The 25,215-nt window shown below is 39.9% G+C and overlaps 1 protein-coding gene across 1 annotated transcript in view; it reads left to right on the top strand.

The window, feature by feature from the left end:
* Nucleotides 1–21,191: 21,191 nt before the first annotated feature.
* The window catches only part of KPNA4 (karyopherin subunit alpha 4), a 1,407,074-nt gene continuing 1,403,050 nt past the window's right edge, over nt 21,192–25,215 (top strand). The window contains exon 1 of the mRNA XM_044069621.1: nt 21,192–21,431. Within this exon, the coding sequence (XP_043925556.1) occupies nt 21,363–21,431 (69 nt within the window). The 5' untranslated portion in view covers nt 21,192–21,362. The remainder of the gene's footprint in view (nt 21,432–25,215) is intronic.

Here is a 25,215-nt window from a genome sequence, read left to right as displayed (position 1 = left end):
ATTGTCATAAATGACCTGTTCTTCGAAGTAAGCCATGACCTAATCCGCATATATGGGGGCAAAGGAAGCCCCCATAGCTGTTCCCTTAGTTTGCAAATAACATTTACCTTTATAAAAGAACACATTCTTAGTCAGTACATGTTCTGTCAAACACAACAAAAGAAAGAGTGTTAAAACCTGGCTTATATAGTTCTGTCATGTTAAGCCAATATTCCAACGCCTCCAAACCAGCCCAGTGCGGTATATTGGTGTATAATGATTTTACATCTAATGTGCAGAGTAACCAATCTGGCTCAAGCTGTGTGTCGGAAATGATCTGAAGGAATTCAGTCGTGTCCCTGATCCTTGCTCGGACACATTGTAAAAGCGGCTGTAAATATTTGGTTAGAAACAGAGATAATGGTTCCATTAATGAGTTTTTACCAGAAACAATAGGTCTACCTGGAGGATTCTGAAGATCCTTGTGTATTTTAGGTAGAAAATATATGTACTGTGGGCAAGGATTGGAAATGGTGAGTTGAAACTTGGTATTTTTGGTGATGATCCCCTCTTCAACAGCTGAAATGAGAAAAGAATCAATCTGTTGTTTAAAGACTGGTGTTGGATCAATGGATAGTTCAGAATAATATCGTGCATTTGATAATTGATTAAATGCTTCATGGTCATATTGGGATAAATCCTGAAAAACTATTGAACACCCTTTGTCAGCACCAATAATAACCAAATTCTAGTTTAGTGATGTTATCCATACAAGTTTTGGATACATTATTTGGTAAAGGTGGGGCTGACCTAAATTGAAAATGAAGGTCTTTAATCATGGCTTGTTGAAACATACAAACATGATGATTCATGGGTGGCATGACGGAAGATCTGTGATATTTGAATTCATCAGAGATCTTTGATGATTGTTGTTCCTGAAAAAATAGTTTGAGGTTATGAATCCTACAAAATGAAGTAATATCATGAACAAAACTTTCTTCTCAAACAAAAAAACAGGAATAAATGATAATCCTTTATTAAGAATTTCAATTTTGGAGGAGGAAAGGACATGTGATGAAATGTTAGTAATGTTTACATTTGTTACTTTGTCACAAACATCTGTAGTAGAGTTTCCATATTGTTCACATCTGTTTTCTGCCCCCCCTCCTCCTATGTGTAAACCCTGCGTGGTTGTGGAATTCCTTTTTTTTAATGCTGGTGAGCCTGTGGCACCCCCAGAATCAGTATCTAAACCCGAAGAAGAGTAATCATCAACTAAAGTATCAGTATTATGAGGTGTAACTTTTTTAAGAATGGATTTGGTCCATTTCCTTTTAGGACTGGTCCGATTTTGGGCAATAAATCGGACATGTTTTGCTTTGTTTTCAAAATTAAAAGGATCACCTTTGGTATAGTCATCTAAGTCTCTTTGAAACTTTTCCCTTTTCCTTTCTTTTAACTGGGATTCCAATGTGAGTAATTCCTTACTCAAATTTTTAATACTATTTGTATATATGGTCTGTCCCTCAAATTGCTTATCCTTGCCACTAAGTGAGGTGATGGATGAAATTTCCTGTTCAATTATTCTATTATGGTAGTTAGCCAATATTTCAACAAATTTGAGAGATGTTTCTTGTTGAACCTCACTCCATTATTTAAGTAAAAGATCATCAGGTGTATTTACCAATGGTTGTGTGCATATCCTTAAACCACGTGGGGTAATTCCTTTAAGTAAATAGGCACGGAAAAGCTTATAATGCCAAACGTTATTTTGCAAAGATCTCATATGTTTATTTAAGTTTGAAAAAATATTTTCACAACTGTCATTATTGGCCGCAACACCAAGATCATCCAACCTTTCACCAAGTGGACCTATACCAAAAACAGAAAGATCATCTCTGTCAGAAGATAGACCTATAAGCAAATGATGCAATTCCATGGTGCACCTTGGAAATAAAGACGCTTAAGAAGCAACAAAAAATTCATGAGTGAACAAATACCAGGTATAAAACTGGACAAGATATTTGGGTTGTATAAATATCAAAAGATCCTGATAAGTGACCTTAGCTGGTTCAAGATTGGATCAATAAGCAATAAACCTATGACGATGGAATATATAAAATATCTCAAATATATATAAAAATCCCACCGAAAAAATCAGTGGACATAGATTAGGTCCTTTGCTGGTCCTTATTTGAACCAATAAGCCCTAGGTCCGTAGCTTCAATAGGTCAATTGATGACTTAATTCCCAATGTAAAAAATAGGGTGGAATTGGTGCAGTAGACAAAATGACAGAAGCCAAGACTAAAAAAGTTTTAAATTTTGGCTTAGATGAGCTTTCAATAGAGCCTAGAACAATAGCTTAACAACCAAACATGAGCATGACTATAAAAGTACACAGAACCTGATACAATGTGGCAAAAATACCAAATATCTACTTGTATACCATTAAGTGCACATGATAATGTAATGAAATAGACATATAGCCATAAAAATGATCAAAAGACAATCTACCTATAGTAAAGTTGAAATTATTATCAGATGCTCAAAAGGAGCATCCAAGGTAGTATATCCATGCCAGTGATGTATATCAAATACAAATAGTGAATAAATATTTATAGTGGCTGTATTAAATCTCAATTGGTGGTGTAGAATCATTGAACAGTAAATCAGCCCTGAATAAAATGAGTGTTAAAAATAGAAAAATCAAGATTATATGTATAGTGAAAACACATATAATATTGCTTGCATATTATATCATATAGGACATAGATTATTCCCAACATATAGATATGAGTGAACCAAAAAATTGGTCCAACAATCACTATCTGACAAAATCATGTGATAAAGGTGAGCAATAAGAAGCATAAATCACACTTATGTATAGAATGTAGGTGAACTAACTGTTGTTAGTTAGTGTATAATCACTAATATTGTTACTTAAGCCCAAACAGTTCAAATCATTCAAAACGGTGAATCCTCACACTAAAATTGTGATTGATGTGACCAAAGGTCTGAAAAACCTTAATGTTTAGGCTATAATCCCTAAGAAATGGAAAATCACCATATACAAGTGAAATTTAGGTGACATAATTATATGTTTGTAATGTTCAACATCAAAAATGTCCCTAATGATGCACACAACAATCGGCAAAATAGATTGCATAATAAATGTGAAAACTATCTAAACAAACAACAAATCAACTAACAAAAACACTATACATATACTACCTTGGATGCTCCTTTTGAGCATCTGATAATAATTTCAACTTTACTATAGGTAGATTGTCTTTTGATCATTTTTATGGCTATATAAGTCTATTTCATTACATTATAATGTGCACTTAATAGTAGACAAGTAGATATTTGGTATTTTTGCCACATTGTTATCAGGTTCTGTGCACTTTTATAGTCATTTTCATGTTTGGTTGTTCACCTATTGTTCTAGGCTCTATTGAAAGCTTATCTAAGCCAAAATTTTAAACTTTTTTAGTCTTGGCTTCTGTCATTTTGTCTACTGCACCAATTCCACCCTATTTTTTACATTGGGAATTAAGTCATCAATTGACCTATTGAAGCTACGCTTATTGGTTCAAATAAGGATTGGCAAAGGACCTAATCTATGTCCACTGATTTTTTTCGGTGGGATTTTTATATATTCCATCATCATAGGTTTATTGCTTATTGATCCAATTTTGAACCGGCCAAGGTCACTTATCAGGATTTTTTTTGATATTTATACAACCCAAATATCTTGTCCAGTTTTATACCTGGTATTTGTTCACTAGTGAATTTTTTGTTGCTTCTTAACCATCTTTATTTCCACGGTGCACCATGGAATTGCATCATTTGCTTATAGGTCTATCCTCTGACAGAGATGATCTTTCTGTTTTTGGTATAGGCCCACTTGGTGAAAGGTTGGATGATCTTGGTGTTGCGGCCAATAATGACAGTTGTGAAAATATTTTTTCAAACTTAAATAAACATACGAGATCTTTGCAAAATAACATTTGGCATTATAAGCTTTTCCGTGCCTATTTACTTAAAGGAATTACCCCACGTGGTTTAAGGATACGCACACAACCATTGGTAAATAGCCCTGATGATCTTTTACTTAAACAATGGAGTGAGGTTCAACAAGAAACATCTCTCAAATTTGTTGAAATATTGGCTACCATAATAGAATCATTGAACAGGAAATTTCATCCACCACCTCACTTAGTGGCAAGGCTAAGCAATTTGAGGGACAGACCATATATGCAAATAGTATTAAAAATTTGAGTAAGGAATTACTCACATTGGAATCCCAGTTAAAAGAAAGGAAAAGGAAAAAGTTTCAAAGAGACTTAGATGACTATACCAAAGGTGATCCTTTTAATTTTGAAAACAAAGCAAAACATGTCTGATTTATTGCCCAAAATTGGACCAATCCTAAAAGGAAACGGACCAAATCCATTCTTAAAAAAGTTACACCTCATAATACTGATACTTCAGCTGATGATTACTCTTCTTCGGGTTAGATACTGATTCTGGGGGTGCCACAGGCTCACCAGCATTAAAAAGAAGGAATTTCACAACCATGCAGGATTTGCACATAGGAGGAGGGGGGGCAGAAAACATAAAAGATGTGGACAATATGGAAACTCTACTACAGATGTTTGTGACAAAGTAACAAATGTAAACATTACTAACATTTCATCACATGTCCTTTCCTCCTCCGAAATTGAAATTCTTAATAAAGGATTATCATTTATTCCTGTTTTTTTTTGTTTCAGAAGAAAGTTTTGTTCATGATATTACTTCATTTTGTAGGATTCTTAACCTCAAACTATTTTTTCAGGAACAACAATCATCAAAGATCTCTGATGAATTCAAATATCACAGATCTTCCTTCATGCCACCCATGAATCATCATGTTTCTATGTTTCAACAAGTCATGATTAAAGACCTTCATTTTCAGTTTAGGTCAGCCCCACCTTTACCAAATAATGTATCCAAAACTTGTATGGATAACATCACTAAACTAGCTAATAACCATAATTTGGTTATTTTTGGTGCTGACAAAGAGGGTTCAATAGTTGTTCAGGATTTATCCCAATATGACCATGAAGCATTTAATCAATTATCAAATGCACAATATTATTCTGAACTAACCATTGATCCAACACCAGTCTTTAAACAGATTGATTTTTCTCATTTCAGCTGTTGAAGAGGGGATCATCACCAAAAATACCAAGTTTCAACTCACCATTTCCAATCCTTGCCCACCGTACATATATTTTCTACCTAAAATACACAAGGATCTTCAGAATCCTCCAGGTAGACCTATTGTTTCTGGTAAAAACTCATTAACAGAACCATTATCTCTGTTTCTAACCAAATATTTACAGCCGCTTTTACAATGTGTCCGGGCAAGGATCAGGGACACGACTGAAATCCTTCAGATCATTTCCGACACACAGCTTGAGCCAGATTGGTTACTCTGCACATTAGATGTAAAATCATTATACACCAATATACCGCACTGGGCTGGTTTGGAGGCGTTGGAATATTGGCTTAACAAGACGGAACTATATAAGCCAGGTTTTAACACTCTTTCTTTTGTTGTGTTTGACAGAACATGTACTGACTAAGAATGTGTTCTTTTATAAAGGTAAATGTTATTTGCAAACTAAGGGGACAGCTATGAGGGCTTCCTTTGCCCCCATATATGCGGATTTGTTCAAGGTTTACTTCGAAGAACAGGTCATTTATGACAATTCTCACAATATTTACATTGAAGAAATGGACATTTGGTGTAGATATTTGGATGATTGCTGGTTGGTATGGAGGGCTGATAGTGAATATCTTTTGGAATTTATCACTTATTTCAATGAAAATAAATGGGGAATCGAATTTTCTGTCAGCTATGATAAAAATAGAATTATTTTTTAGATGTTTTGGTTTGCTGTGCATCTGACCATACGCTGACAACAGAAATCCATTGTAAATTCCCTGAAAACAATTCACTACTCCATGCCACCAGCTTTCACCCCCCCCCACATTTGCAAAAACATTCCCAAATCACAGTTTATGCATATTAAACGCATTTGTTCTGATCAACACACTTACACACACTTCAGGGATGATCTAGTACACAGATTTCATGATCGTGGCTACAAAATGGGCCAGTTACTACATACCAAACACACTGTTGACGAGATGAAACGTGCAGATCTCCTTCTCTATAGAACCAGGAACTAATCCAATTCCAAACCACTCAGACTTATCACCACATATGGACGTAACACTAATACACTCATTAATATTGTTTAACACAATTGGAACATATTAACATGTGAACCTAAACTTCATGATATTCTTGGTGATAGATGTTCATTTTCTTTCCGTAAAGGTAAAAATTTATCTGCTTTTTTTAATCACTTCAAACATTTTGAAGTGAAAACCACCAATACCATCCAAACTACACTATCAGGTGAACCCCTATTTGGATGCTTTCCTTGCGGACACTGCAGTTATTGTACTAAACTACTCAAAACTAAAAGTTTTACTAGCCAAAATACCCCTGAAGTATATAACATCAAATTCTTTGCTAACTGCTCCTCAGATTGGGTAATTTATTTGGCCAAGTGCACCTGTCCTGCATTTTATGTTGGTCAAACGTCAAGACCCTTGAAACTTGGAATATCTGAGCATCTTAGTGACATCAAGAATAAGAGAGAAACCAATGCCTTATATAAACATTCTCTCATTCATCACAACGCATGTTTTAGTTTCACCATTATAGATAAAATCTTGAGATCTAAAATAATAAATTAGGTTGGCATGATTTACTGAACTCCATGGAGAAAAAATGGATTATTAAACTTGGTGGGCTCTTTAATCCAGGTCTCAATGAACATATGTAATTAATCACATGACTTAATGAATTTATATAAAGGTTCTTTTTTGTATAAAATCTACACAATGAAGAAGGCACTGACTATTGTATTTGCTGAAACCGGTCTGTGTTTCAAAGAACCTAATACTTTTATTAAAGTATTTTACATCACTATAAGGTGCCTTGTATGTTGGTCCTCTTTTTTTGTTTTGTGTACTGTTTCCTTTGGGACCCTGCAGCTGTCGTACTCACATAGGTTGCATCACTTGTGGTTTCCTATTAATTAGCAGACCCACATGACCAGGTATGCTCTGGCCTTGCTTGCCCAGGCTTGTCAGGTTATCTCTACCTTGCCTAATTCTGATGGCAAATCCACTGCCTTATCTTTTTTAAGGTTCTGCTTCTCAAGTGACTTGACACTCGAAGTGTAGCTATGATGCTGTTGATGCCTCATCTAGGGCTGCAGCTTTTGGGTCCATTATAAGGCATTATTCTTAGCTTCATCTCCAGTCTCTTCCTGAGAATAATAAGGCCAAGTTGTTGGATGGTCCTGTGGATAATTCTCATCTTTTTGGGACTGCTGCTGACTTTAAGTCTCTTAAAGAGAAAGGCAAAGCCTTGCAAGACCTTAACCATTTTATTTCTCCTATCCCTAGGTTACAGATGAATTATCCTTCTAGATCTGCTTTTGTTTGTAGGCAACCCCTCCAGGCCTCTAAGGGCAGGAATGGTGAGAGGTGGGCCCCCTCTGCTAAGGCTTTTCAGATTTCTGTGCCCCAGAAGTCTCCTTTATCTGATAAGCCTGCTTCTCTTTTACATCCCCCACACTTTTAGATCAAGTTCCTTTGTCCCATATGGCTCTCCCTTTATCTTCCAGATTTGCGTCTCATCAATTCAGACTCTTGGGTTCTTTCTGTCATCCATCAGGGGGTACTGAATGTATGGAACTCTCTCCCTCTTTTCTCCAAGATTCCTCAACCTTCTCTACAGCAACTTCCTAATTTCCCACAGGTTGTAGGATCCCTGTAGAACCAAGGGACCATTCAATCTGCCTCCCTTCTCAAATGGGATGGAGTTTTTATTCCAGGATGTTCCTGGTTCCTTAGAAGAAGGGCACTTGGAGACCTATTTTGGATCTTTCCCAGCTCAATGTGTTTTTCGAGATCCCTTCTTTTTGGCTACTTACTCTTCAAACTCCATTTCTTCTTTTTTTACCCCAGGCTTTTCTGGTGTCCTTGGATTTGAAAGATGCTTACTTTCATATCCCTATTCACCCTCTCTTCACAAAGCTTTTACATTGCTCTGTGCCTTCCTCTCATTTTCAATTCCCTGCTTTGTCCATTGGCCTCTCTACTGCCCCATGGGTATACACAAAATGCCTAGCTCCTGTGATTGCCTTCTGCAGGCTCCAAGGCATCCAGATTTTTCCTTAGCTAGATAACATGTTGCTTCAGGTGCCTTCTTCCAATTGACTGTTGCAGGATCTGCAGTTCACTCTCTCTCTTCTTCAAAGTCTGGGGTTTACTATCAACTTCCAAAAGTCCATCCTGACTCCTCAAGATCATGTGTATCTGGGCTGCAAGATTCAGATGGTGTCAATGTTGGCCTCTTGGCCACCTCCGCAGGTATTGTTGTTGACAGCCTTCTCTTAGTCGCTTCTTCCCAGTTGTCATGCCAGCCACAGAGTTTTTTTTCAGGCCCTGGGATTCAGGGCATCTTCTATTTCGATGCTTCCTCTTGCCAGACTGCATATGTGAAGCTTCAATGGTACCACAAGTCAGTTTGGTTGCAGCATCATCACCCTCTGAATTTCAGTGTGCCTTTCCTTCCTTGTTTCAAGAAGGAGTTTGAATGGTGGATTTGAAAGTTCTCTCTCAACCCAGGCTGATCCTTTCAGTCTCCAGTCCTTTCTCAAGAGCTGTTCACCAATGCCTCAAACATGAGGCGGGGGAATCTCTTGGCCACCGGAAAGTTCTGAGTCTTTGGCCTCCCCATCAGAAGTTAGACCATATCAACATCAAAGAGATGAGGGCTCAGATTCTGGCCCTTCAAGCTTTTCACCCCATGTTCTCTCTGGGCTCTTTGAAGGTGTACACAGACAACACTATGGTGATGTGGTATATCAACAAGCAAAGGGGCATGAAATCTTACCTCCTCTGCAGGATGCAGCTTCAGGCTTGGGATGTGTCTCGGTTATCTCTTCAGGCAGTATACATTCCTTCAGAGCAGTCTTGTGGCAGACTGAGCAGGTCCAAAACACAGGCTCACGGATGGATGCTTCACACAGACGTGTTTCTGGACATTGTCCATTGGTGGGATATTCCTCAAGAAGATCTTTTTGCCTCCCCTCTGAACAGGCAGCTTTTTCTCTTCTGTTCCAGAGAGCCGTGCCACCTGGCCTGAAAGATGGACACCCTTTCCTTTCCTTGGAAGGGAAGGTTTTTTTATGCTTTCCCTCCTCTTCTTCTCCTTCCAAGAGTATTGCAGAAGATTTAGCTAGACCCCCCCCAAAAAAAAAAATCTTCATAGGTAGGTACTAGGCTATTGGCCCAAGGGCCTAAGTAAGCCTAGTCAACAAGGTTCCCTGGCTTTTGCCACCCAAGAAAGTTATTTTCCTGTGCTTCTGTTGAGCAGAGCCACAGAAGTGATCCCCGGGGTGTATTTCCTATTTTCCATCCACTCATCAAGATTTTTCTTGAAGAGTGCTAATGAGGAACTTTGCTTGACATACTTGGGTAGCTTGTTCCAGAGTATGGGAAGTCTCTGGGACAGGAATCTTTTCCCTCCAACATGTACTGTTTATTGTGGTGATAAGGTTTAGGTCCCTAGAGCATGCAGAGGGATTGGGATTTCTTTAGGTGTAGCATGTCCAAAAGATCTGGGTTTGAAATAGCGTTATATGTTAGGCAGAGATCCCCTTGGAGTAGGCGATATGCTACAGTGTAAAGCTAGAGTTTTTGAGACAGTCAGTGTAGAGCATCAGTTTGAGGCCAGTAATCCTCTTTGTGAGGTACTTCTGTAGCCTTTCCAGCTGTTGCAGATGTCTTGTGGGGTACATTCCAAAAGGGCATTGTACTCTATAATGGGTCTAATGAGTGTTGAGTATAGGGGAACAATGACCTTTTTTTTCCTCTATGACAAACCTTTTGTGATGAGGTGTGCCACGTAGAAGGATTTCCTGACTACTGTGGCAATGTGATTATGAAAGGAGAGACTACTGTCCACCAGGGTCCCAAGGTCTCATCACACATTCGGCATTAAGTAGACTGCCACCTATGTGGTAGTTCATGGGTACAGAGTTTTTACCAAAGGGGATGACAATGGACTTTTTGGCACTGAGCTTGAGGTCATGGCTCTGACACCAGGCATCTCAGTGAGGCCCTTCTGCAGGATGTCCACATCATTTGGGGACTCTACTATGGCCCCTAGTTTGCAGTTGTCTGCAGACTTTGTTAGCCAGAGGCCTTATGTGTTAGCCTGTACTTCAGAGAAGTAGATACCGAACAGGAGCGGTCCCAGGACTGAACCCTGTAGTACTCCACTTGTCACTGGTTTGAAGTCAGATTTGGAGTCTGCAACTTTTACAATGTGGGTTCTGTCAGTGAGCCAGTTGGCAACCCATATTGTGACGTAGAGATTTATACCTAGTTTAGTGAGTTTAGCTATAATTCCAGAACGGGAGATGGTGTCAAAAGCCTTGGCAAGGTCAAGATAGGCTTTGTGAACCACCTTACCCTCGTCTACAACTTTGGTGACTGCCTCAAAGAAGTCGATCAGGTTCAGGAGGCATGATCTGCCTTTCACAAACCTGAACTAGGTGGGGTCCAGAGTTTGGAGGTTACCAATATCTTTGTTTATGAGTTCAATGATGATCATGTTCCATGGCCTTGCAGACCAGGCTCGTCAGGCTAATAGGGCAATAGTTCCCAGGATCAGTGGTGGCTCCCTTTTGTGAAGTGGGATAACTATTGCTGTGCGCCATTCAGTGGGCACAAAGCCTGACGTGAGGCTATGACTGAACATGGTGCTTAGGTGGGGAGCCAGTTCGTTCTGAAGTTCGTGTAAAACACAGCCTAGGATGCTGTGTTTTTGGCTTTAGAGGGTGCAGCTTTTACCTGTGTAGTTGTGATTACAGGGACTCTGCATTCTTCCTTTATAGATATGGGCCCTTTAGGGGGTGAGAGGAGGGTAAAGTTAGCACTGAACCTATTTGCCAGGATGTTGGCAATATCACTCGCTAGTAACTCCCTTTTACACAAGACAGCACTGTTTTCCCCTCTTAATGCATCAGGCTAGGGGTAGTAATCATCACAAGTTACCTAACTGGTTGGATCTCAGGATCTTGGACACAGGTCAAGGGGTCTTTCATCCATGCTCACTTGTCCACTCTGCAACTGACATTAGGGGGTGCTAGTGTTTTGATCCCTTTTAGGTACCCGTTTTCTGAGGATGTGCTTAGGGTTTTACAGGAGGCAAGGACACCCTCAACCAGTCCAAATGGAAAAGATTTCCAGTCTTGTGTCATGCTCGTAACCAGGACCCTTTTTCAGTGGGGGTCCCTCTGGTCTTTTCTTATTTGTGTGAGTTGCTGCAGTCTATCTTGGCCTATACTTCTGTGAAGGCTGATTTGTCAGCCATTTCTGCTTGTCTGCCCTTGATTCCTCCTTAGACATCTCGTTTTGAGGGCAAACATTTTCTTAAAGGCGTCATGCATATTAAGCCTTCAAGAAAACGTATTAATCCTCGGGACCTTAATTTTGTTTTGGAAAAATTGACTCGCACTCCTTTTCAGCCTGGAGATTGCGCTTCTTTGCAACATTGTACCTGGAGGACTGTTTTGTTGCTGGCTCTTACTTCTGCTTGGAGGGTTTCTGAGCTCCAGGCACTTATTGCCATTCCTCCTTTCTTGACTTTTCACAGGGACAGGGTGTCCCTTTGTACTAATCTGTGTTAACCTTTAGCCTGGGGGATTTCTGTTTGCCTCAGTCAGTACTGGTCACATTTCTGCTCATCATCTGAGCTGTTAGCTGGCTCTAATTTACCTGCAAAAATCAACAGGAGACACAAGTTGATTTAAGTATACTTTTCTCTGCACTTGGCATTATTTAAGATTAGTTATTTGTTTTAGTGAATATTAATTGAAGATTGTGGACTCTGTCTTTCTGCAATTAGTTTCCCACCCTCCCTGCATGTTAATCTTGGTGGCTTTGGAACCGCCCACCCTTGCTATAAACTTGTTTTAGGACACTCCTCCTGGGCCCATCTCATTTGCTCACTCAACTGAGTACAGTGAGATCAAATTTTGATTTCTGATACTCCTACCAATCCCATCTCTGCTGTTGTGTACAGAGAGAGCACTTTGGAAGGACAACCCTATAGTCTCTTAATCTGCTCTTTTTCCTCCCTTCTCCACTAATACATATTTATACTTTCTTCAGCTGCTCTTACTTTACTGTCTTCTACCTTATTAACTTAATTTGATGTTTTCTGTGCTCTTATTCTGCACTTATTACTGCTTGTCAGTAGCCCGATTAATATTCTGAGCATCTTAGTTTTGGTTGCAGCACTTGTGCTTCAGGCCATTTATTTTACATTTAGGATTTTTGCAGACAAACCCAATTCTCCTCACGTCCACCAAGTACTCAAGAGCACTATGTCTGGACAATTCTCATCAGTTTCTCCTGCCAGCCTGGTCAATATGGGCATACTGAGACAGTGTAGCAACTGACTCATGTTCATGGACAGTCCCCTTCTCTTAGCACATAATTCTTCTACTTGTGAGAGCTGCATCTACATCAGTAAGCTGGATCCCATGCTCTCACCCCACAGTCAGTACTCCTGACAAAGAAGAGATTGCCAGTATAAGCACCACATGACAGAAGCACACAGCCACCTATGCAGGGGTCCTCAACAAAAACTTACCTGAACAGCAGAGACCTTCAAAATACAAATACACTCAAAATTCCACACACAACACCAATCACATCACACACTGTAGTCAGTGCACCAGTGTCTCACAAACAGCCCATTAAGCAAAACAATAAACCAACGCAGCCCATAAGGCATACAATAAACCAAACATACTAATCACTGGCAACTTGATAGTGAGACACATGGATGTCCCCCTCACCAGGTTCAACAAGGAGGCCACTGTCAGCTGTTTGTCAGGCGCTAAAATCCACATCTCACACACACACACTCAAGTCTCTCCACAACAGGTACAAGTAAGACTGTCATTGTCCATGTTGGTGTGAACGACTTGAGACATCTCCCTGGGCTATATGAAGAGATGTGATTGAGCTCAGAGTATGTGCTCCAGGCAGGTATGACCCTAGCTGTAAGCAGCATCCTACCATCACCAAGAATGATACCACAATACCAACAAAAAGTGTGACTTCAACAATTGGTTTAGTTTCTGGTGTCTTTCTAAGAGGATCCAGTATCTGTCTGCCTGGGATGACATGGTTGACAGGCCACGATGCTTTGCCAGAGATGGCCTCCACCTGTCACCCCTAGGTTCCAGATCTTGCCCAAAGCTCTTGCCCCCCACCCCCAATCATGCCTTTTTAGGCCATGTCCCAAAGACAAATCTTCCAACATAAAAGATCTGTCAAAAAGCAAACTGAAGGTCATGCTGCTCAATGCTTGGAGCCTTAATCTGAAAATACACTCACTAGAGGCTTCTCCTCACACTGGAAGATGCCGATGTCTGTGCAGCCATGGAAGTCAGGAAACTTGGTTCAGGGCTGCAGAGAGCACCCCTGCCTTACCAGGCTATACCTCATTCCACACTTGGACCCCAAAATGAGGTCGGAAAGACTAAGGGTGGTAGACTATCTTCATTAAGGACAGGCACACCTCCAGACTGGTTTACCAATATGATGCACTGGAATTACTCCAGGTGCAACTGACAGTTGGCAAAACACCCATCCAAGTTATAGCCAGCTATAACCCCCTCCATGTCTCAGGACACCCACACCTCCTACCTGGACCTACATGACTCCATCAAGGTACCGCCAACACCCTGATCCTTGGTGACTTTAACTACCCCTTCATAGACTTGGTGAATTATTCTTGCACTAATGTTTTCACCCGATTCCTAGACTCTGTCAATTCTAATGCACTAGATCAACTGGTCTCATTTCCTACAAGGAGAAATAACATACTGGGCTCGGTTCTCACCAACATGGATGACCGCTGCACCACTCCCATAGTATGTTCCTCCCTGGTGAGATCAGATCATTGGTCTGTTTCAAAGTTTCTATCCCACCCAACCCCTCCCCAGCTGAAACCAGGCTAAAAAAACTTCTCAAAAGCTGACTACAACCTCCTAAGGGAGGGTATCTGCAGCTTCACACAACCACCCCCTCAGATGATGTAGACAACTATGCTGAACAGCTTGGACTCAGCTATACCCAATAAAACTAAAATCTGCTCAAGGAAACACAAACCTGCCTGGTGGTCACTCTATAAACAGGCTTTATGACAAAAGGAAGTAACTGTTACCCAAGGGTAAAAAGGAACAAATTCCAAATTAAAAAACCTCTCTCATCTGCCTCAACAACAAATCAAATCACTAGTGAAAACCTCCAAAGCCAATTATGAGTTGAAACTAGCCACCAGAACAACGGAAAGCCACAAGTCCTTCTTCAGTTATGTTAGTAACCTCCATGGCAAAGCCCAAGTTTGTTCTGAACTAGTACTTAATGGTACCACTGACACCGATCCTGTTGACTTAGCCAACCTGCAGGCTGATGGGTTCAGCACAAACTTCATCCCCTTATCACCTCCCAAAGGCCCAGTTGATATCCCAAATACTTGTCCCACACACTCTACCCTATTCAACAACACCCCAACTACAGGCTTCATTTCAGCAGAGTGGAGAATTGCCATTGTCATCCCTTTGCACAAAGATGGTACCACTACTGACCATGGAAACTATCACCCCCATCAGCTTGACAAGTCTGATCTGTAAAGTCATGCAGTGCATTATTATGAAGCTCATAAACAAGGACACAGGCAATCTCCAAGCACTTAACCCCACCCCACTCAGATTCATCAGGGGCAGATCTTGCCTACTAAACCTAGTTGACTTCTTTGAGACTGTCACCAAAGCCCTGGATGAGGGAAAGTCAGTACATATATCTTACCTGGACATGGCCAAGGCCTTTGACACAATCCCCCACTCGAGCATCATCGAAAAGCTAACACAACTTGGTGTTAATCCCTATCTAGTCAGATGGGTGGCCAACTGGCTCACACATAGGATCCACAAGGTCAAAATAGGGACTGCCACCTCCAACAGCAGACCTGTCACTAGTGGTGTTCCCCAGGGATCTGCCCTGGGACCCCTACTGTTTGGCATATACTTCTGAGAGGTCCAGGCAAAGACAAAGGGCTTGTGGCTGACAAAGTCTGCAGATGACTAAGTTGGATGCTGTCACAGACTCCCCAATTGATGTTACCATACTGTAGATGGGTCTCACAGCTACAAATGATTGGTGCCAAAGTCATGGCCTTAAGTTATGTATTATCATAACATTCAGCAAAAACAAAGCCCCTACTGATTATCACATCAACAGCAACCCCCCCAAGCACATAACCTATGGTGAAAGACCTGGGTACTCCAGCTGACAATCTCACATTCGACCATCATGTGGCAGCAGTGGTCAGAAAAAACTTTTACTTGGTTCATCTCATAAGTAAAGGATTGCATCCAGAAAAAAGGAGTTTCTCTCTGTACTAGTCCCTTATTAAACCTAGAATTGAGTAAAATGCCCAGTTTGGTATGTACCTCTCCAAACACTTGCACCAACTGGAAAGGCCACAGAAATACCTCACAAAGAGAATCCGTGGCCTCCAACACCTATCCTATGCGGACAGGCTAAAACCACTATCACTCTACTCTGTATCATACAGATTGTTCAGAGGTGATCTGTATCTCACCTACAAGGCAATGTCAGACCCTGCCCTACTGCAGATGCTTCATATCCGCAAGTCTAACTCCTTGCGCAGTACCTGCTCGATAGGCCTAAATCTAACATGCAACATCAACAAAACCTGCTGGAGAGTCAGGCTCGTCTTCCAGAGGTTGCCTAGTTTAGATATCCAAGCCATTTCTTTTTGTTTTTCTGTTCATGTCAAGTCTTTGTCTGCTTCTGTTAAAGCTCATTCTACTAAGGTCATTGCCTCTTCTGGTGCCTTCTACAAGGGAATGGACTCCCAATTCCATCCTTGAAGCTGCTATTTGATCTTCAGTGCATACCTTTACTAATAAGTTGGATATGGTTTTTAGGGTCGCAGCAGGTTTTGCTGAAACCATGTTGAAGGCTCTTTGCAGCCTTCCACCTCCCATTCTGTTTCTTGATCTTTTTTAACTCTCCCTTCTCTAATGAATACTGCAATACAATGATATAGGACATAATACAGTTGTATAAAATCTTACCACAACAGTAGTTCTCTTCACTGTTGCATTATTCACTCCCTCCAACCCCTCTTCTTTATTCTGCATTTTTCCTTCATGCTGTGCATCAACTCCTTTATCCTATGACGACTGTTTGCTGCTGTGGCAATTCAGTTTTAGGTAGTTGCATCCATAGGTCTTTGCGTTCTGTGTGGGGAGCATAAATGTAACATACAGCACAAATCAAGACCTCTTTAAGCTCATCTATACTGGCAAAGCGATGGACTGACTGGGGTAGGACAGCCCATCTTTAATGAATGCTGCAATAGTGAAGAGAAGAGCATTTACTGTTACAGTAAAATTTTACACAAGTGTACTTTCCCCTGACTGAGGCAGTGCCTTACATTTTATTTTTGTTATGCTGTACAGAAGAGGTAACCAGAGCTGCCTCAGTTGCATCTGAGAACTGTTGCTCCGAGAATGGAAAAGTACTGAATCAGTTTTGATTTCTCCTACATTTTTGTTAAACCTCTGGGGATTAAGGACATACAAGAGACTGCATATAGAAATAAACCTGTTCAATCCTGGGAGAAGGAATATGGCATTCAGGCTCCTAAATTTAATCTAGAGGAGACTTGCCTCAGCTGCCTGCTCGTATTAGAAACAAACAGGTCTATCACTAGCACACCCCACCTACAGATGGATGGATTAGATTAAGAATGGCTCCCTGTACATCATCCATTTGTGAGGGATCCTCATACAGAACAGGGATGTGGCCTTGGCAATTCCAAGATCATAGCCTCACCTCAGGCTTTGTGCCTGCTGAATGGCACACAGCAACGGTTATCCCACTCCACAAGGGGAGCCACCACAGACCCCAGGAACTACCACCCCATTAGCCCGACGAGCTTGCTCTGCAAGGCCATGGAACATATCATCATGGAACTTAAACAAAGACATTGGTAATCTCCAAACTCTGGACCCAGCCAGTTTGGGTTTGTAAAAGGCAGATCATGTCTCCTAAACCTGATAAACGTCTTTGAAGCAGTCACCAAAGCCGTAGACGAGGGTAAGGTGGTTCACACAGCCTGTCTAGATCTTGCCAAGGCTTTCGACACCATCCCCCACTCTGGAATTATAGATAAACTCACTAAACTAGGTATAAATCCCTATGTCACAAGATGGGTTGCCAACTGGCTCACTGACAGAGCCCACACTGTGAAAGTAGCAGACTCCAAATCCAACTTCAGACCAGTGACAAGTGGAGTACCACAGGGTTCAGTCCTGGGTCCTCTCCGGTTACTTCTCTGAAGTACAAGCTAACACAGAAGGTCTTCGGCTAACGAAGTTCGCAGATGACTGCAAACTAGGAGCCATAATCAAAACTCCCATTAATGTGGACATCCTACAAAAGGGGGGGGGGCCTCACAGAGACAGATGCCTGGTGTCAAAGCCATGGCCTCAAGCTCAATGCCAAAAAGTGCATTGTCATCCCCTTTGGTAAAAACTCTGTACCCATGAACTACAACATAGGCGGTAGTATACTTAACACTGAAAGTGTGATAAGAGACTTTGGGACACAGGTGGACAGTAGTCTCTCCTTTGATAATCACATCGCCACAGTAGTCAGGAAATCCTTCTACATGGCACACCTCATCACAAAAGGTTTCTCATCCAGAAAGAAAGAGATCATTGTTCCCCTCTACTCATCACTCAGACCCATTATAGAGTAAAATGCCCCTTTAGACCCATTATAGAGTAAAAAGCCCCTTTCTGTATGTACCTCACAGGACATCTACAACAACTGGAAAGGCCGCAGAAATACCTCACAAAGAGGATTACCGGCCTCAAACAGATGTCCTACACAGACAGTCTCAAAAAACTCCAGCTTTACTCCATCGCATATCATCTACTCAGAGGTGATCTCTGCCTAACATACAAAGCTATGTCAAACCCAGAGCTGTTGGACATGCTCCACTTAAAGAAATCCCAATCCCTCCGAACTACACACTCTACGGACCTAAACCTTGTTACCACAATAAACAGGACATGTTGGAGGGATAGATTCCTATCCCAGAAACTTCCCATACTCTATCTATATCAAACAAAGCTCCTCATTAGCACTCTTCAAGAAAAATCTTGATTGGATGGGAAATAGGAAATTCACCCCAGGGATCACCTCTGTGGCTCTGCTAGACAGTAGCACAGGAAAATAATTTTGTTGGGTGGCAAAAGCCAGGGTACCTTTTTGGCTGGGCTTTTATAGGCCCCAGGGCCAATAGCCTAGTACCTATGATGTAGTTTTAATTAGTATGTGGGCAAAGTATATCCAAACACATGGAGAGATTGTAGGACTCCCTGTGGTAATATGGCCGCTCATCTGAGCCATAAGGGATGCAGCTAGTGTCTCACAAACGCTCATTTCCAGAACCACAGTGAAAGTACACACCCTTCCATGGGCGTCTGAATGAATACCCCTCCAATCATCTCTCACCTCTTTGGAGAGAATACCCCCAACCCACACACACACACAAACCAGCTCGGGAGGACTGATGGCCATTAAGGCAAAAAAAAAAACGGAAGTCCAGGAGTGTTTGGATATTTCAACTAAGTAGATTCAGTGCTGGAAATGCCCCTTCTTCATACTGTCCTTGGCGTTTGATTTGAATCCCTCAGTCTCCACCGGCTTACTCCACAGAAATTATACTAAAACCCCAATGGTCTCATGCATCGCACACCTTGCAATTACCTATGAAGCTACATAGAAATCGTACCCCCATTTTATTTATAAACTAAGGGGGCAACACCATGCCTCTCAAATGTCCCCGATTTTGACTCAAATTAATTCCTTATAAAACCGGTAACCTTTGGAGAAAGGTTAGTGAATACGTAAATAAATTAGGTGCAGCACAGTTTATTTTTTAAAAAAAATTAACATTTCCGTCAACACTTCAAGTTAAGTATAGTTACATTAAAAAAAAAAAAAAAAAGTCTCCCTAAATACTTCTGCTTTTATCCCTAATTCTGCTGAGATTTATCCCTCCCACAGTTGAAAGTTAAGTGATGCACAACTGAACTGATAAAATCACTTTTCCTCAAGAAACGGAACTGCACCCTTCTTACGGAACACAAAAATGTAAGCGCACAAACTTCCAGTCATTCAAAGGAGCGAAATCCTGTTGTCGTTCGCGAAACCACCAAGCCAGGCTACAATCTAAATATGACTACTACTCATACCTCTCAGGTGTACCTCATTACGAGGGGCATACCTCATTTGGGGTCTTAAAAAGTTAATGTTACTCAAAGTTCCTCGAAGTTCCACATTGAAAGAGTCACACGTTCAGTATTGAGATTTTTTTTGTTTTTAAGTGAAATCCATGGTAAATAGAAATTAATTATGTTTATTCATTAAAAGATCTTCTTTTATAATAATTCATTAAAAGATCTTCTTTACAATTAAAACCAGCATATTTCAACCATCCTATGGCCTTCCTAGTTGAAATTGTTAGTAAACCATTAGTATGTGCTCCACATTGAGGGCTACTGTTCCTCATTTTGGAGATGGAATGTTGAGAGCTATGCTACTATTACCTACTAGTTCTTCAAAGAAACTTTCACTCATCATTACAGATTCCACTGCTATAATTCCACTAACTTACTCCCTCTAAAGTCTGCTCATTAAGGAAAGTGAATACCCCCCCCCCCCATGGCCTTTAAGCAATAAGGAAGATACCACCACCACACCACCAAAAACAGCTGGGGAGGACTGATGGCCTTTAAGCAATAAGGAAGAAGAAAAAAAAGGAAGTCGCTCAGGGGTGTTTAGATATAAATAAGAAGATTCAATGCTGGAAATGCCCCTTCTTCATACTGTCCTTGGCGTTAGGGTTTGAATCTCTTAGACTCCACAGAAATTATATTAAAACCCCAATGGTCTCATGCATCGCACACCTTGTAATTACTTAAGAAGCTACACAGAAATCGTACCCCCATTTTATTTATAAATTTAAGGAGGCAACACCATCCCTCTCAAATGTCTTTGATGGACTCAAATTAATTCCTTATAAATCCGGTAACCTTTGGAGAAAAGTTAGTCAATACGTAAATAATTAGGTGCAGCACAGTTAAAAAAAATTGAACATTTTCCGTCAACACTTCAAGTTTAACATTTTAAAAAAGTGCCCCTAAATACTTCTGCTTTTGTCCCTAATTCTGCTGAGATTTGTCCCTCACACAGTTGAAAGTAATGCACAACTGAACTGATAAAAGCACTTTTCCTCAAGAAACGGAACTGCACCCTTCTTACGAAACACAAAAATGTAAGCGCTTAAACTTCCAGTCATTCAGAGGAGCGAAATCCTGTTGTCGTTCGCGAAGCCACCAAGCCAGGATACAATCTAGACAGGACTACTACTAACTACTAGGTCTTCAAATACACTTTCACTCATCATTACAGATTCTACTAATTTACTTAACTTTCTCCTTCTAAAGTTTGCCGTGGAAATCACGGAAACGAAGCAAAACTGCTAGTAAGACATACGTATCTTCCGTTTAAAAGCACAGAAGCACAAAGATATATAATTGCACGCAAACGTGCACCACTATATTTAGTCTAAATAAAAAAAAAATTGATAGTAACACAAATCAAAATACAGTTATCGGGACGATAACCTTTTAATTTCTAGAAAAAGCGAACACTGCGTTTTATTTCGAAAGGATTTTAATAGCAAACTATAAAATTTAATACACATAAACTACAACGTTTAAAGATACCACTCTCACTGGGTAAACCTGTAACAAACATACACACCCAGCTATGTAATAGTAACCAACTACCCCTCGGCAATAGATAGCACAAATATCCTACCTTTAGACCAATTATTGGGTAGCTTGCTCTTATCTTTAGCAAATCGAGTTTAACGCTTAATGGTGGGGGTGGGACTTCCACTTCCGAATCGAGGCTGCGCAGCGACCCGGCATTCCGCCCAGGCGTAGTGACTCTCTGAAAATAGTGTCCGCGGTGGAACTGTGGGAATTATTGTCATTTAAAATAAAGAAATAGTTAATATCCAGTTTCATATAGAAGTTTTGTACAGAAATGGCTGACAACGAGAAATTGGATAATCAGCGGCTGAAGAATTTTAAGAACAAAGGCCGTGACCTGGAGGTATAGCTTTGGCTCGAAGTTTTACTGGCTGAAATGTTTTGTTTTAGGTTCCGCTGTGACGTCTCTAGTAATTTCTAATACTGAGAAGTTTTCTCCCACTTTGGGCCTTGTCTGTTCTTTTTTTATAATGGCCTGCCCTGCGTGTCGGTCTGAAGTAGTGTTATGAAAGACTGTATATGTGTTAGCTTGGATATTTACTTTTTTGACTAGCGATGTATAGTGGGGTAGAGTTCTTTTGAACAAGAGTAGCACTGGTTGATGCTGTGATGCAGCAGTCTATGATTACCTAAACGCATGTGTAGTAGGGCAAGCAGTGAATGCTTAATTGAAGTTGTAAAGGTGGAGATTTTGTAAAATACTTCTCATTTAGAATTTTCGACATAGTGTATACTTAAGGAAATGCATGCTGGTAACTTTTTAAAGAGGGCCTTGTTGTCAGTAGAATGTAGCCTTTAAGTAAAGGTGCGGTATCGATTGCATAATAATGTAATTTTAGTAACTGAAATGCTAAAGTACAACTGGTGTTTAAATCGGCGATTGCTGGTACAACTAAGAAAAGTAATTGATTTATTTGTATTAATAAAGTAAAAATGAAAAATACAGGCTTGTTGAACTGAAAGGTCATGTTGCTTCCAGATTCTTTTTGAGATTGATACATCACTGTAATTAATTTAGTGAATACCGAGCAATTTCTATTCAGCTGAACATTTTAGTGGTCAGTTTTATTTTTTTTCTTTAATTATAGTTTGCGCTTAATTTTTAGAAATAGAGTTCTAGTAGACTTGGAATTTAAATATTTGTAGCATTAGTGGTCAGTTGTCATAAAGTGGAGATTTGGACTTGTGTTTTTAAGGGTACTGAATTTTATCTGTAGAATGGTTTCAAGCCTACTGAATTTTATCTGTAGAATGGTTTCAAGCCTAGTTTCATTGATCAGTAACTAGAACTAGAGCAAACTAAATCTGATTTTTTTTCCCACTGCATGTTCTCTTCTGAAGGTACATTCCTGTTTTAAGTGACAACTGCCTCATTCTGAATATAATGTAATCTAACATCAATATCATGCATGTATATATTGTAAATAGTTTTTACTTTCTGCCTTTTATTATCCACCTTCTGGGTATGATTATCTTTTACTGCCATCATACAATTTTAGATGCTATGTAACCAATGTACAGTACAACTTGTCTGTAATTTGAAATGTATGTTTTGAAACTTTTCTATTGTACTTCGCTTATTTTTACTATGTAATGTGGAGCTTTTCTTCCAGGGCCTCCACTGAAAACGGGCTGCCGGAGCCCAGGGCACCTCCCCGGTCATCAAACTGGAAATAAATGTTTTGTCAACTTTATACTAAATTTTCAAATTATAGGTGGTTGTGCCTTTTCTTTAAAAGCTTTCAGTTTTGTAGAAATGGTGGTGCAGAGTTCAAGTCTGTCAGCTTCAGTTGCTTGACTGTGAGCAAGTCACTTAACCAGACACTGCTCACAGGTTATGTCTGAAAAAGGTCTGAGATCAGTGCTCTACCATTGAAAACAAATCAAATAAGTCTTTCTCCACCACACTTTTTTTCTTTTTGCTGGTTTTGTTCTGGACTTCTTTAGCTGCCAGATGTCTTTGTGGCCTTAGTAACTGCATGTGATGATGTGGCTTGTCCAAGTCCTGGCACAGTATGAATGGTTTTTGCTTCCGGAGAAGGATCCTCTGAGAATGCACCTATCATTTTGTTTGCTACTGGAGGTCAAGTTTATGGTCCTCTACACATCCTTATTCTGTTCTCTTGCCAACGGCTGTACCCGCCTAGATATTTCACTTGTGTCTGCATTGGACCTCACTCTCTTCTTGCCCACCTTATTTTATTTATTTTTTTCTTTAATTTTTTTCCATGGGTCATTAAGATGAGTTAACAAACTTGGATTATACATGTGTTTAGTCTCGCTTCAGAGTGCGGGTCGGTTTTCAAGGTGAAGTTAGTCTGGCATCTGGGAGTTCACAGCTGAGCACTTCAAACAGTCACTCCAAAGATAGGTGTTTTATTCTAAATTCTAAGAAGTATGTGTTGTGGAATATTAACATGTGATGATTCAGATGACTTTGGCATTGTAAGGAGAATCGTCATTTTTAGTGTCCTGGGCCAAATGTTGAAGGTTAATGTGCATCTTGAGAGCATACTGGTCTTGGGAGTGGGGAGGTGTTCAGCCTTTAGTATATATGACATAGATACTCCCACTAGATCATTTTTGGCTGTCTAAACCTTTTAATAACCAAAATAATCAGTTTCCATTTTAAAAAATGTCAAATTTCTACTTTTTTTTTCTACTGAAAAATGAATTTGAGGCACCCACCAGTTTTTCATATAACCAGTTTATATTTTGTTTCCTAAATATTGTTAGCAATTTCTCATGCATGTGTGCTGTCATATATATATATTTAATCCTATGCATTCCCATAAAAATGGGTCATTTTATTAGTTTTAATTACTAAGAACAGGTCTGCATTTTGTCAGTTGGTCACTGAAAGTAATCTTGACTCTGAGAGGCTGTTTTTATTAAGACAATTTGTCTACCTGTAATTTCTCCATCTCTGTAAATTTCCTCTGTATGCATTCCAGTCTTAATTTCTGAGATTTACAGTAAGGGAACCAGGAATGGTTTCCAAACTAAATTTCAATCTAATTAAAGTAGAAGTCTTCGTTACTTTGGTCTTTCGTGATTGCTCATTTTTGCAGTCTTTCACAGCGTTGATAGTGTGATGACTGAAACCAAGGTAGTCCTCAATCCATATGTTTTGGTCTTTAAACAGGTTATGATATTTCTGCGGGTTTATGAATAATTTTCATTACTTTCCCAAAGAGGGTGAGTCAAAACTCCTATTTTAGTTGGTAGTTTTTCATATTGTTAATCTTAGTCCAATTAATTTTATCCCGATGTTCTTTGCTTATAATGTACTTCACTGTTTTTAGGTCATTAGCATAGAGGCCAAAAGAAAGCATCGTGTTGGGAGGCCAGAAATGTACAGACTGAACAAATGCGTGCCCAGTATGTGTGTGTGTGTGTGTGTTTTATAAATATATATATATATATATATATATATATATATAATATTTATTTATTTTTTGGAGTCCCTAACATCGCATATTGCATAGTGATATGATTGAACTGTTATACAGGAGAGTAAGCAATTACAAAGATTTTTTTTGTGCGTAGTGATATGATTGAACTGTTATACAGGAGAGAGTAAGCAATTACAAAGATTTTTTTTTTGTGCATCTACAAATAGTTCTGTCTTAATCTATGTAATGTTGAATAATTCCCACCTTCCCTGAAATGTCACACCTCCTAACATTATTCTGTATATATTGTTCTCACATATTTCATTTATTTTACACAACCATTTTGAATATGTTTCCAACTTGTATGCACATATTAATGTTTGGCAGGCTGATCTTGTATGCAATTGCAGCTTCTTGCCTCTGTTTAGACTTGTCACATTTTCTCAAACTTTTCATTTCAATATAATGTGCATTTTCATTTTTGACCCCCAACCCCTTTTAACTAGCAGTCAACCCATGCAACTTCCTTTTTTGGAAAGTTTATGTAGTTATTCCTTCATATGTGCCCCAGATAGATAGTTGTGTCCCCCAGGCTTCACCCATTCCAAAGTTTAGGTTTAATCATGCTGAACGCTTGTAAGATCCTGTTGTGCACCAAAACCATCCTTTATCTCATTTTGACTTCCTTCCCAGACATGAACTACTACTACTCAAATCACTGCTTTTTCATTT

This window comes from Protopterus annectens, chromosome 4.part0, assembly GCF_019279795.1.
Source record: "Protopterus annectens isolate FY-2018-M chromosome 4.part0, PAN1.0, whole genome shotgun sequence".
NCBI classification, from domain to species: domain Eukaryota; kingdom Metazoa; phylum Chordata; order Ceratodontiformes; family Protopteridae; genus Protopterus; species Protopterus annectens.
Note: the sequence above shows the minus strand (reverse complement) of the source record. Positions and strands in the feature narration are given on the sequence as shown.